This window comes from Salvelinus sp. IW2-2015, linkage group LG20 (assembly GCF_002910315.2).
Source record: "Salvelinus sp. IW2-2015 linkage group LG20, ASM291031v2, whole genome shotgun sequence".
NCBI lineage: Eukaryota > Metazoa > Chordata > Actinopteri > Salmoniformes > Salmonidae > Salvelinus > Salvelinus sp. IW2-2015.
The window spans coordinates 8,725,328-8,739,596 of record NC_036860.1 but is presented as its reverse complement, the minus strand read 5'-3'; the positions used below and the strand labels follow the sequence as shown (position 1 = coordinate 8,739,596).

Below are 14,269 nucleotides of genomic sequence, written 5' to 3'. Positions count from 1 at the left end.
GCAAAGCCTTATCAGTGCAGCCAATGGAAAGGAAAACCTCTTCTGGAAATGGTTTGAATATGGTCTTGAACTGCAAATATAACCAGTTAGATCTTTCAAAACKAAATATCTGTTTTATATTATCATGGTTCATATTTGGGGTTTCCCTGGCTATATATGGGCACCCTTACATATTTGCTTGTTATAGCCACAAGAAATTCAAGGCCCTATGCAATGGCCACTKGCTTTATCCTCACCGTTATGTCAATATTCAAAACTGCTTTCACAGAAGAGGTTGTTCAACCAACTAAACCCTCTTCGGAGATGCTACTTTCTATTGTGGCTTACTAATGTGCTACTGTTATTTGCCACAACTACACCGGTTGTTGTTTTCTTTGCTTTATGGTCCTATTCTGGAACATACTCACCATATCTCACAACAGTATTCCTTTGTATCAGTGTTCTAATTGGGAGGGAGGTTGGTGGTGTAGGAATATGGTTCCCCGAAATTGTGACTTCAGAAAGTTGATTATTATCTGAATGGTCATAACAGTAGGTTAACAGAAAACGGAATAGATATTAAATATATTATTATAATGAAAAGRAAATGCAGTAACATTTGCAAACTGAGGGAGATAGAATGGCAAAATGATCAAATGCTGAACTAAAAAAAGTGAGTGATTATGTTATAGCAATGATTTAAAGAAATAAAGGAGTTATGTTAACAAAAATAATAGTAGTAATATTGAATGCTCGCAATTTTGTCAAACTGAACTGGATCTTTGTGTCTTGTAATTATTGTAAATACTTCAAAGAGAGAAAAAATGACTTGCATGTCCATGTATACAACTACTGAGAAACTTGTTCCTGTCAAAGTTGTGAAGTGGTTCGATCTCTGCCCTATCCCCACTGTCCCCCCTCTTTGGACTGACTGTCTGTACATATATGTTCTTTCAGTTTTAATGCGTGTTTGGAGAGTGTTTGGACAAAAGAAAGAATAATTTGTGTGACCAACCATATCAGTCAAAAACCAACCAGTTTGATTTCGTTCAGAGGCATCCTTCTCTGATGAATAGTGCTTCCCTCCATCCGTAGTAAGAAGGGAGTGGCAATGTACATATTGCCATGTTGTCTCGGTTTCCTGCTTCCAGGCCAAATATGAACYCAAACACTCTCTTTGTCTCCAWTTATTAGCCGGTAGTCAGCCAAAAACAGCCCTGTCATTATGATTGGTATTGTCTCGTATAATGACAATGTCAACCTTGTCACTTGGCTTTGGGCWTCTTCTCATGGGCCCAGGGTCTCTCATCGCTGTGGAAAGTATACTGTGGTGAAAAAAATAAGTCCTTCTCTTAATTGAACCCGCCATTACGTAGTGGTCATGACATTTAGAGTCATTAAGTACTAATTTGTGTGATCTGTCTGGCAAGTGTTGCAACTCTCCTATGTTCATGTGCATAGGAGAGGAAATGATTTCCATTGTCAAAATTGTAAGAAGAATTTCAATTTTTGAAATGAGTTAGGCTCTGCGTTGAGTTTTGTCCTCTTTTGTATTGATATCTTAGCGCGTCAGATGCGAACACCTGAATCACCTTCTTAGGAGTATGAGAGGATTTTGTCCTAATTGTGAGGCAACCCAAGGAGGTCTGATCCTCAAAGGGAAAGCTGTGGATCATACTGAAAGAYTGGCCTGTGACAATATAGAAATCCACTTTTATGTGCAATACAAAAGAAAAAGGGCTTTCTCTAACATGCAGAAGTGAGACAAAATGATTCCAGACCTCGGTCGAGCACAACACAGTTTTGGTTGCAGATCGAAAGCCACAGKTGGTGGAAGTGATTTGAAATGTGTAACAACACAGGCAGAAGAGAACAACTCCATCTTGTTCAGTGAAAGTCAGTTAGAGGGGGTTGTCAGGGTGGGAGAGATCGGAGTGAAACAAGAWAATGATACTGAGAGAGACTGAAAAAAAGAGGACAGTTGGATCGTTTGCTGCAACTTTGACTGGAAATGCAACTTGTGTCCCGTTTTTTTTGTGTGTGTGTGTGTGTATGTGTGCGTACCGTAATGTAAAAAACTATCTGTCCCTCTCTCTCCCTCTCTTGTACTGCTGTTTGCTGTTCTGTTTAGTTAGTGTGATGTGCCAGTATTTCCCCTCCCCACCCTTCGCTATCTCCCCTCCTCTCGCTCCCTTTTCTCCATGGATCTTTAAGATGACAACTCTATGCAGATGCTGTCTTTTATAAGTGTGTCAAATTTTAATTTAAAATAAAAACGATAAAAAAAAAAAAAAACTAACCCGACAGACATATTGAAATGATAATAAAAAATGAATAAAGAAAAGGAKTGTTCAGTGTACCCTCGCAGTGGTTGGTCTTCATTACTGTTGTCAGTCTCCATTGCTATAGTACACAATGKCTCAAATTCAATTGTATTATTTGCCAATTATGTTCTTAGATCATAATCTACCAAACATATGGCAATGTAATGTTATTTCATGTTATTTTGATTTAGGAATATGGGATATTAGTTTGTGTTAAGCATCCTCATGTTATCCTATCAACACCTTGTCATGAAGCATTAATTGGGTCTGAAGCCCCTGGGGCCTATTCACTGGRTTTTGGAGGAAGTCACAGTGAGTATCTCTGYAGACCCTGATCGCCCTCCACTGGGTTAGCAACATCTCAGACAACTCTTCACTGTGATATGCGAGACTTGGCAAGCATTCGGACACAAAAATGGCTGCTGTGCGTCACTCCGGTAAGTCAAGTGTTACAAATTGGTAGTGGGTGAGGTGACTGAGTTCACTCCTTACAATTTAACATATTTTGACACCTAGTGAAATGCACAATATAAATGGCATCCATCATTATTGTATTATGTCAGTGTTTTTCCTTGAAAGGACCCACTGCCATCCAGTGTGTTTTTAAAGGTGGACTAGGCCATATTGAAGAAGCATCTCAGAGCAGCAGTGCGGATCTATGATCCGGCCCTGTCCATATATTATTCATTAATATCCAATAGACAAAACTGATCCTATATCAGCACTCCTGCTCAGACCCTTTGAACAAAGGACTTTGAACAGCTGCTCAGCCATGTTGTGTGGGTTAGCTCCTCCAGCACTCTGCCCATCTGGTTCCCAGCCTCCCAAAAGGACCATTAGGAATCCATGACTCACGGTCCAGTCTACACATTATGACCTCATCATTAAGGCATGCAAGACATCCCCACTTTGATCACTCACCCTGGTGCAAATTCTATCCCCATCACCTCATTATGGCTACTTACCATTGAGGTGGGATGAATGTTATGTACAGTACGCTGCTGTTAATCTGTCCTGTGCTATGTGCTGATTCTAATKAGTTAGTATGGGCATCTGTTAAATGACACAGCACATACTTTAACATTTGAATGTACAATCCTTTACACAAGGTTTTGGTGAAAGACTGACACAAAACCACAATGAAATGAGCTGAATGGGGAATCTGGAGAAGTAGGAAATTCAAGATGGCGATAAAAGGAAATGCAAATAAAAAGGCCTGTTTTTGATTAACTAAACCATTCCCATCTGTGTCAGCCACACTAATCTAGCTCCACCAATCAACAAAGGAAAAGGGCAACAACCAATTTGAACATTACTGAAAAAACACCTAAATAAACACAGTACTCCATTTTGTGCAGGGATTCAATAGTCTGTTAGCTCCACATCCACATGCTGTACTCCCCCACTACCCCCTCATGGCTGTACACCCAGACTCTGTCGWTATCCCAAATGGCACCCTATTCCCTACACACTGGGCAAAATCTGGTTGAATCAATGTTGTTTCCACATCATTGAATTCACGTTAGTTGACAACTCAACCAAATGTAAATTAAAACTGGATGTTGAACTGATGTCTGTGCCCAGTGGGATGGACCCTCATCGAAAGTAGTGCACTGTAGGGAATAGGGTGCCATTTGGTAATCTGTAGTGCCCCCCTCACTGCCCCCTCATGGCATCAACAAAACACCAGGGACACAAGGCCCTAGACAGTGATGAATGGCTTCCTCTGACTGGACTCTCAGGACAGTCACAGTCCTTGTTCCCCAGGGGAATTTGCCTTGATGCTAGACTCCTCTGCTCTCCCATGGTACATGGGGCTTGGGTCACATCCATCATTCCGAAAGGGCATGTACATTGGGAAACGGATGTGAGATTCACTGCAGAMCGCTGAGGTAAACTGACTGATAGAGCACAAACGAACAAAGCCTTAGTGATCATGATGGTGAATATACTGTATGTGTTCTTTTCTCTATGACAGGCCTTCCTGACTGAAGGGAAGAAAAAAGCCCCCAAAACAGGCTTACTTTAAACCTGCTTTTAACAGTTCATGATTATAGAAATTAAATACTATAGGACTTTTGGAAATATTGAAGCAACCTTTCAAAGAAATTGTGACTGTTATTAAAAACTTAAATWCATAAAAAGTGTGAGGAGCTGAAGGACAATTGTGATTCACAACACATTTTTCCAGCTATTTATTTTCAGTACTMAGCATTAGGGATAATAATATGGACAAGTTTTGTTAAGAAATTAATTATCAAAACATAGTTTATAAAAGTGTATAGTAAGCATTACATATATACTTGAAACAAAAAGTAAGAACTTGAAATGAATACTTGTTCAAAGCAATTCTTTCTAAACTAGGTTCAAAAGTGTCCATTTTGTATATATATTTTTTTTAGGTTTAACTAAAATATAAATGTGGTCTAGTTTTATCACATCACTACTAAATCAATTCACTGTGACTTTATTTCACTTACTAGCAGTTCTCCCAGTAAAATATGTACACAGAGCTTTGAATAGTTGAATATAACACAATTGTATAAGGAAATACTCACTAATGAATGAATACAAAGGTTACAATACAAGAGTAACAAACTAAACATAATAAATGCGCTAAACTTTCACAAAGTTATGTTTGTAAGTGTGGTTTCTTTTCTTTTTGTGTGTGTGTGAAACAGAAGTGTCCCGTCTGAGTTGAGGGAAGACAGACACATCACTCAAAAGGCAAACATGTCAGCAATAATCCTTCATCTTCCTTAAACTTCATACTGCAATCAAAACACGCATAGCAGCTCCCTGTTTGTTGTACAAAGGAAACTTAAGGAAGTACAGTCAATTTAAAAAGTGTCAGAGTCCTTCATCCTTGACTCCATGTCAATTATACATACAYGATGAAGAGTCAGGGGTATGTGTAAGGACAAGGGGTGGTTACAACACTTCTCCTAAACGGAGAGATCCTAAAACTAGCATTTCTGTTACAAGTGCTGCTACAAATAAGCATACTATAATGATTTATAAAAGCTGCACTATTTATAATACAGTCAGAAGTATAATTACGATACATGATAAAAACCAAATGTCGGCACCGGCCTAACAATATACATTTCTTTACTTTTATCCATGTTTTTTTGAATCATCTATATGCTCTTGCTGGTTAGGCGTAGTGTTGAAAATATTGGTGCCAAGAGCCATTTTGAAATAATGGGAGGAATACAGAAATGCCAGAAAGTAGCAACCCATTAAGAGCATTGTCGTCATCTGCAGAAAAATAAGGTTTGAAGCTCATCTTYGTGCTGCAAGAAACACACAAGTTAGAAAACGATTAGAACCTCACGAGAGAGCAATACACCCTCAGGTCAGTTCTATATTACAGAAATGTGACATCTCCAACCACTACATTCACCGTTAAAACTCAATCTTTACAATGTCAAATGTCAAAGTACATCTACTCTTTAATCCAACATATTGCGCATACGTTTAAAATCCATTATTTACTCTTCAATACTGTATGACACAACAAAAGCCGCACATTTTTTTTTAAATGTAATTTTTTTTTTTTTATGTATCTAGGCAAGTCAGTTAAGCACAAATTCATATTTGCAAGCATAGGCTTCATTGAAGATTAACAGATGGGATGTTATGTGTAGCAGTCAAAAAGGAACAATCCCAAAACCTTTATATTGAAGGTTTTTTACCAGTAATCCTGGTGTACCGTTGCAGGTGGAAGGGTTGTTGTCCCCTAGCAAAGGCCATCGAGTGAATGCAGCAAGCACAGCTAACTGATTGGGTGGGATGAAGGCAGATGGGTGAAGATTTTGCAACCCGTGTCCTAACCAGTGTAGATATCGTCCATGTCAAGTCCACTTTTCCCCCTTGTCTGGGGTTGCATGCAKGGCCTTGAGTGTCTAGACCACATAACCTGCTCTATGAAAATCACAGTCTATAACAACAGGGAGATGGTGGTGAAGGAGGGTGAAGAAAAGTTTTGGCACCTCGGCATTTCAATGCTTCCCCTTTCCCCACCCATACTTTGTACAGATATGGGTCTGAGGCAGAGCCAAGAGGGTGGCACTGGTAGCAGCCACAGACACATTGGTGCGCACAGGGCGCRCTGAGCTGCCCCAATGCAACTTCATGTGGTGGCGCAGGTTGGACTTGCTGGAGAARCGCTTGTCGCACTGCTGGCAGGAGAAAGGTTTCTCCTTGGTGTGGATGCGCCKGTGGATTATGAGCTGGGTGGACACACGGAAGGACTTTCCGCACTCCGGGCACTCGTAGCGCTTGGTCTCCGTATGGATGCGCCGGTGGTTCTTGAGGGCGTTCAGATTGTGAAACTCCTTTTGACAGGAGGTGCAGAAATAAGCGCCAGTCTTGTGGATGGTCTTGTGGTTGAGGAGGGAGCTGGCGTGGCGGTAGGCACGGCCACACTGGTCACAGACGTGCGACTTGGCCCCCCCACCAATTACCGATTTACCTGAAAATGTAAACGTTGAACTTGTATTAAAGCAGACCTCCAGAAACCTTGGCTTTTCAATGTAAATCACAGGTAGCACTTTCCCTTCCCCCGCCTATAGAAATGGGCCTGAGCGCATACCCAGGAAACTGGAAGGCGCTGAGCCGCTCCAATGCAACTTCATGTGGTGGCGTAGGTTGGACTTGCTAGAGAAGCGTTTGGTGCATTGCTGGCAGGAGAAGGGCTTCTCCTGGGTGTGAATGCGCCGGTGGACGATGAGTTGGCTAGGCGCACGGAAGGCCTTTCCACAATCTGAGCACCGGTGGCGTTTGACCTCAGTGTGGATGCGCCGATGGGTCTTGAGAGCCATCAGGTTGGAGAACTCCTTCTGACAAGAGCTGCAGAAATAGGCGCCTGTCTTGTGGATGTTCTTGTGGTTCTGGAGGGATCCGGCATGGCGGTAACCACGGCCGCACTGGTCGCAGACATGCGACTTGGGTGGTCTCCCTGCGCCAATTGGTGGATGACCTGAAAATGTAAAATGTAGGAATTGTGTCATGCCATAATTCTGATATTTCGTTTGTATACACATTAATGCTGGCTTCACATGCTTGTGGGAAATGGGGAAACTGGGAAGTCATAAGCTCGACATGGTTGTGTTCAAGTGCTTTTGAAGTTAGAACAATTCTTAATGAAGTAAGCTAGCTTGCTTAACATCAACAATATGGTCAGACTAGCTACATTATACATACTGATAAGATTGTAATTGTCAAAAACAGATTYGCTGTCAAAGGTTAAAGGTCAGTGGTGAAACGTCACAACTTGGGTAGCAAAAATGTCTCTGAGTTTCCCTCTTGTAATTCCGACATTGACAGTCCTTCAAGTGAAACTAAAAGCTTCTGATAACTCCGACAGCATGTGAACGCTGCATTAGAAACAGCTTCAGCCATGGGGGGAAAAAGTCATTATTCAACAATTGAAAGTGCATTCCGTAACATTTCCACATGGACATAGATCTTGATATGTATCGGTGGTAATAAATGAATACTATTACTTGAGACAAAAACAAAAAGARCTGTCAGAGTGGCACGTCATGGCCACCCTCAGTGTATACAAAATGCAGCGTTTTCTTGATTCAATATTAGATGTAGTTTTCTGAAGTTGAAATATTGTCTCTACAAAATAATATTTGGGACTTAATAATATTCTTCAAAATCAGAGAGGGAGTCAAAAATATTACTGAAATGTTAAAGACGGCACATTTAACAATAAATTGTTTATTTCGGGAATTCACCGGAGCCTTTTCAATATGTCAATCAAACCATTGGGCAAATCAAATGGGCCTTCCCTACACGGATGGTGTACTGAGCCTTGAGTCAAATGATGAGGCTACATGTGTTTTAAATGTCACTCTCCCACTGTACACTGCAGGTATAAATGGGTTTATTATGCATTTCCACTAGCTACCAGTATTTAATATGGTCGTTTACATAGTTTGGTAACCGTACCTTGAATTTGGTAGAAGAAACTGATGCCTCAATTTGGGAACAAATGTATAGCTACAGTTAATTATATTCAACACGGATGGATCTTTATTAAGCACAAACTATCATGCATATATAAAAGACGAAATGTACATGAAAACAAAACAAATATGGCATAGGTCAGAGTTACATGTGTAAGATTAAGGGTGAGAGATTTGTATCTTCAATATCTGGGCTAGTTTCATCTTCATGGTGACAAATACACAGAAATTGGGAGACAGCCATATTGCAATGTCGATGATTCTACAGCCCTTAGGACAATTTACTCCAAAAACTAATTTTCTTTGGTTTCTCCCAGTACTTGAGTGATTCTTAAATCAACCCAAACAAAAATATGATTTATTTAGTTATTTTGAGCAGCCACTTGTTAGTTTAGCATGCTAATCCAAGAGTCCACAGGAATCAATTGAACAAAAGTGAACATAAAAATAAAAAAAACACTTCACCACCATGCAGAAACTCCATTCCAACGTGTATAGTGACCATATCACTCTTGAACAATGTATTATAATAGAAATGCCATTGTGGTTGCTAGACTGAGCATCAGCTCAGATTCCATATGGACACTGGTGTTAGCGTGCTAAGCTAACTAGCAGCAAATATGCACTCTCAAACTTGTCTGGGTTGACAACAAAAAAACATTAAAAAAAAAAAGCTACATGGAACAATGAAGTTGGACTAAATTTTACTGGAAAAACTAAAGAAAGGAGTTTGGGGAGGATATTCTTCTTCTTCCAAGGATGAAAGAACTCCAAACCTATTTGGCTGGTTATAAAATAAAAAGTATATTTTCAACAACCACATTGTAAACTTGATATCATTTAGTGATTTTTATGTGTTGCACAAAACTCAATATTCTAGCATCAAGCTAAYGGAATGCATTCAAACATTGCACCTTAAAGATTACATATAGATGCATTAGTGTCCATTTTTATTTATTTATTGTTTGGACTAACATGAGCAAATCACATTTTCAGAGGTCTAATCCTCTAGGGTTGTGTTTATACAGGCAGCATTATTCTGATCTTTTTTTCACTAATTAGATCAGCTCTGAATAAGATCTGATGTGATTGGTCAAAAGAACAATTAGTCAAAAAAATATCAGCATTGGTCTGCCTGTGTGTACACAGCCTAGGTGTATGATATGAGGGCACCCGCCTTTCTAGAGGCAACAAGGTAAATCACATTATCAAACTCCATCCTCAGTCTGCATCATTTGCTTAAAGATCTGCAATTGTATACCCCCCTTCCTTACATTCCTCCAACAGGTCAATTATTTGGCCCCTCAACTAGACACATTTKAATTTAACCAATTCACCAAAGTGAAAATGTTCAAGCCAAATCTTTAACAARGTTGAGTTAACAAAGTTGATTTCACCTTCATCACAGATTAAAAGTTGCCTGTGTGAAAACGTGTTGATTATTGAAACACTTAACACTTTCAAAAGTATATTAAAAGTGTGGAGTGAAAGGACAATGGATTCACAACAATGTTCTTCACTAGTTTTCCAGCTATTTATTTTCAAAYACTCAGCATTAGGGGTTATAATATGGACAGGTTTGGTTAAGAAATTAATTATCAAAACAGCTTATAAAACTGTATAGTAAGCATTACATATATGTATGAAACAAAAAGTTAGAACTGAAAATTATTCATTATAGTTGTTCAAACCAATCCTTTCTAATCTAGCTGTAATGATGGTTGGAAGTGTCCACTTTTAACCAATCCTGGAGAAACCGCAAGAGTTCAATTAAAATATAGTTAGTTGTCCTGTGGTCTAGTTATCACATTGCTCTTAAATCACTTCACTGTCACTTTTATATTTCACTTTCTAGCACCAGCTCTCMCAGTAAAAAGTGTTCACACAGAGCTTTGAATAGTCAAAACGCAATTAAATAAAAGAAATACTAATAAATACAMGGGTTACGATAAGGTGTAACAAAATCTTAAAGAGAATGAGGACTGAACGCACAAACAATTCACAAAGTCATCCCTTTGAGTGTGAGCTTTTTTGTGAAACAGAAGGAAGTYCAGTCTGACTTGAGGGGAGACGGTCACAACATCACTTATAAAAAAGGCAAACATTTCAGAAATATTTCCTTCATCTTCGTACTGCAATCAAAACACACATTATACAAGTGCCCTGTTTATTGTACAAGGGACTGATTATTATAATTATTTTTAAACCATAACAAATTGAGACAACATGGAGGAGTACTGTCACAAGTGTTCTTTGGGAGTCCTTCATACTCGACTCCATGCCAATTACACATACAGGATGAGTAGTCAGGGGTACGTGTAAGGAAAGGGGTGGTTACAACAAAGCTCCTAAAGTGTTAATATAAATAAATGCATTCTACAATGATCTGTTTTATAAAAGTTGAACTGTAAATAATACAGTCAGAAGTACGATTACGATACAGGATAAAACCAAATGCCGGCATGGGCCTAACAATATACATTTGTCTTTTTTTAAAACAACTTATTGTCTATACATGTTAACTAGTTAGGCGCAGTGTTGAAAAAATGGGTGCCCAGAAACATTTTTATTTTATTTTTTATATTAAGAGAAATACACAAATGTGATGCCAGAAAGAAGCAACTGATAAAGAGCATTGTCGTCATCTGCAGAAAAATAAGGTTTGAAGCTCATCTTCGTGCTGCAAGAAACACACAAGTTAGAAAACGATTAAAGAACCTCAAGAGAGCAATACACCCCAGGTCAGTTCTTATATTACAGAAAGTGACATCTCCACACTACATTCACGGTAAAACTCAATCTTTCCAATGTCAATGTACATCTTTTCCAACTATTTGTTTCCAAACATGTTATGCTCACTTCAGAGTATACTTGATGAATTCAATTTCTTACTGGTTAGATGTTTGTATAACATGACAAAGGCTGCATGCAAAGGCCTTATCCAAAACATCAACAGATACGGTAAGGGGATGTCATGATGTGCAATGCATTTCAAACTGCAAAGATGCCACAAAAAAACCCTTAAAACATGGTCAAAATTCTATAATGTGGTTGACTTGGTGAGCGTCGCGCCCCACATCTTTGGACTATGGCAATACGGGATTGTTGTTCCTATTGTGCCCCGTTTTGTTATGCTTTTTGACACTGGTTAAGACTGTCAATAAAACACTGAGTAAATCTAGAATCGTCTACTGTGTAACAATGCAACAGGTGAGCTATGACAACAGTATATCATTAAGATTTTCTAAAAGCCGAACAGGTACAAGAGCTCTAGCCATCGGACATTCCTTGAACACAACGGAACATTGTGGCCAGTAATTCCTTGTTACCATTACAGGCGAATGGGTTCCTGTCCCCTACAAAGGCCATCGAGTGAATGCAAGCATAAGAGATAACCATATGCTGGTTGGGGATGAAGACGCGATTGGGACGCATTTTGCAACCAGACGTCTTTAACCAGTGTAACGAGGTCGCTCCTACCAAGTCAGTCCTCTCCCCCTCCCCCCTCCCTTGTCTCAGGTTGCATGCAGGGCCTGTGTCTCTAAAACACATAATCTGCTCTGAAAATCTACAGATATAAACCTCACACTCTACAACAAGAGGGAGATGGTGGTGAATGAGAAGGAAGGGGACTAAGAGTTTTGGCACCTCTAAAACCTTGGCATTTCAATGCATCTCACACTAGCACCCCCCTTCCCCCATCCCCACCCATACTTATAGAAATGGGCCCGAGGGCATACCCAAGAAGCTGGCAGCGCCCATGGCCATGGTAGGGGGCGCTGAGCTGCTCCAGTGCACCTTCTGGTGGTGGCGCAGGTTGGACTTGCTGGAGAAGCGCTTGTCGCACTGCTGGCAGGAAAAGGGCTTTTCCTTGGTGTGGATGCGCCTGTGGCAGATGAGCTGGGTGGACACACGGAAGGACTTTCCGCAGTCGGGGCACTGGAAACGTTTGGGCTCAGTGTGAATGCGCCGGTGGTTCTTGAGGGACATCAGGTTGGGAAACTCCTTCTGACAGGAGTTACAGAAGTAGGCGCCTGTTTTGTGACTGTTTTTGTGGTTRAGGAGGGAGCTGGCGTGGAGGTAGSMGCGGCCGCACTGGTTGCAGAYGTGCGACTTGGTCCCCGTCGCCCCACGGCTCCTGCTGCCACTGGGGCCTTGGAAGGACAGGGAGTTCATTTTGGGTAGTCCATTGGGGWCCAGTCCTTGGGCCTGCAACARCGTGAGATCCAGGCCGGAGYCCCAGYTAAGGCCTGAGCTCCCGCCCCCGGATGTGCCCCCAGAGGCTCCCCCAGCCCTGGCCTGTKTCTGCTGGGGGGGCCTGGGGGCTTGGCCGTGGGAGATCTCCTGGTGGAGCCGGAAGCTGGCCTGGCTGGGGAAGCTGCGCTGGCAGGGGCCACAAGTTAGCTCCCTCTCCTTTAGGTGGACGCGACGGTGGCTGTTGAGCTGGGAGGAGACACGGAAAGCCTTGCCACATTCTGGGCAGCGGTGACGCCGTATCTCTGAATGAATGCGCCGGTGGTTCTTGAGGGCCAGGAGGTTGGAATAGGTCTTGAGGCACACGGCACAGTGGTAAATGCCGACGGTGTGGGTGTTTTTGTGGTTGAGAAGGGAGCTGGCATGGGCGTAGGAGCGGCCACACTGGTCACATCTGTGGAGAGACAGAAGAGAAGAAGAAATTAGTAACTGTTGAGGTCCTTTTTCACTAATCTAATTGGCTGGTTACCACTTTTCCATTAGATACAACTTTAACTAATATATTTATATATCCATCTCAAAATAATTTGTACAGGTATATGATCTGGAATCCGGCTTAAAGCTTTGGAGATGACTATAAGTGGTTTACCATGTCCTGCAAGAAGAAATAGTCAATTTATACACATAATAAAAGGGGAACACATTTTGGTGGAAACAAGGGGGGAAAAAAATATGGACTGTCCTTAATCAAATAATTGAAAACTAGTTTGAGTCTTGGAAGGTATGTGTGGCTCCCTGCACATTTGGATACAACAATTCCATATCACACTTTTCATGAAATTATTCTGGCTTTCTTACTGGCCGCAACTGTGGTGAAATATGTTGGCTTAGTGCAGATTACCCGACCCCCCCCCCCAAAAATAACTAAATTACAACAAAGCATGTGCAGTGTAGCAAGCTTCAAATACTTACTGTGGATCTAAGTCTAAGGATAGGCCCATGCCCTTTATCAACGTAGTCTTCACTGTAATATCAGTAAAAAACAAACAAGAACCTTTTCACKTCTATGGTCTTTTACCATTTTAACCAGCTTTTGTGCCTTGACTTTGTCAAACAAAGAAGCCCACTAAACTAGATTTACACTATCAACAACCTAAATGTACAATGTACCTATAAAAARAGACAGGGAAGCACAAACAAAGGAGCACTACAATTCATAACAAGTACAAGGAACACACAAATCATGAATCTTACTTATTATACTACGTCAGCTACTTTGAACTGGTATCAATTAATGTCAGTATTCTTTGTAAAAGCAGAAAATAAAACATCCAACGGAACAATCAAATCAAATCTGATGCATAGTAGCCTACGAAACGAATGTATATCTAACTGAAAGCAAAAGGGGGGACTTATCTGGTCTCCACTAATCAATCTGTCCAAACTTCAGAAATAGCCGAATTCCGGTGCACGTATGGTCCCAAGGAAGCCGGATTGGAGATCATATACCTGTAATAGACATGTAGAAACCTATGATCTTCACTATTTTCACTTCAAGAATCACAAACAGACGAAAACTCACGTGTACCGGCACTCTTCTCCCCCTGTCGTGCTTGCAGTGGCCATCCTCCTGCCCTCCTTGCCTACCTGGTTCTCCCCGCAGCGGTGCCTCGCCAGGCCTGACCTCCCCTGGAAGCTCTTCCCGCAGCTGGTGCAGCCAAAGCGTGTGTGGCCCTCCTCGTGGACCTTCTGGTGATTGCGGAGGAATCTGGCTAGCCGGAACGCTTTCCC

At 41.1% G+C, this 14,269-nt stretch overlaps 1 protein-coding gene across 1 annotated transcript in view; it reads right to left on the bottom strand.

Moving 5' to 3' along the window:
* Positions 1 to 4,483: 4,483 nt before the first annotated feature.
* The window catches only part of LOC111981650 (zinc finger protein 721), a gene marked incomplete at its 5' end in the record, with an annotated part of 18,582 nt that continues 8,796 nt past the window's right edge, over positions 4,484 to 14,269 (bottom strand). The window contains 4 exons of the mRNA XM_024013029.2: positions 4,484 to 6,780; positions 6,901 to 7,287; positions 12,025 to 12,932; positions 14,061 to 14,266. Of these exons, the coding sequence (XP_023868797.2) occupies positions 6,308 to 6,780; positions 6,901 to 7,287; positions 12,025 to 12,932; positions 14,061 to 14,266 (1,974 nt within the window). The remainder of the gene's footprint in view (positions 6,781 to 6,900; positions 7,288 to 12,024; positions 12,933 to 14,060; positions 14,267 to 14,269) is intronic.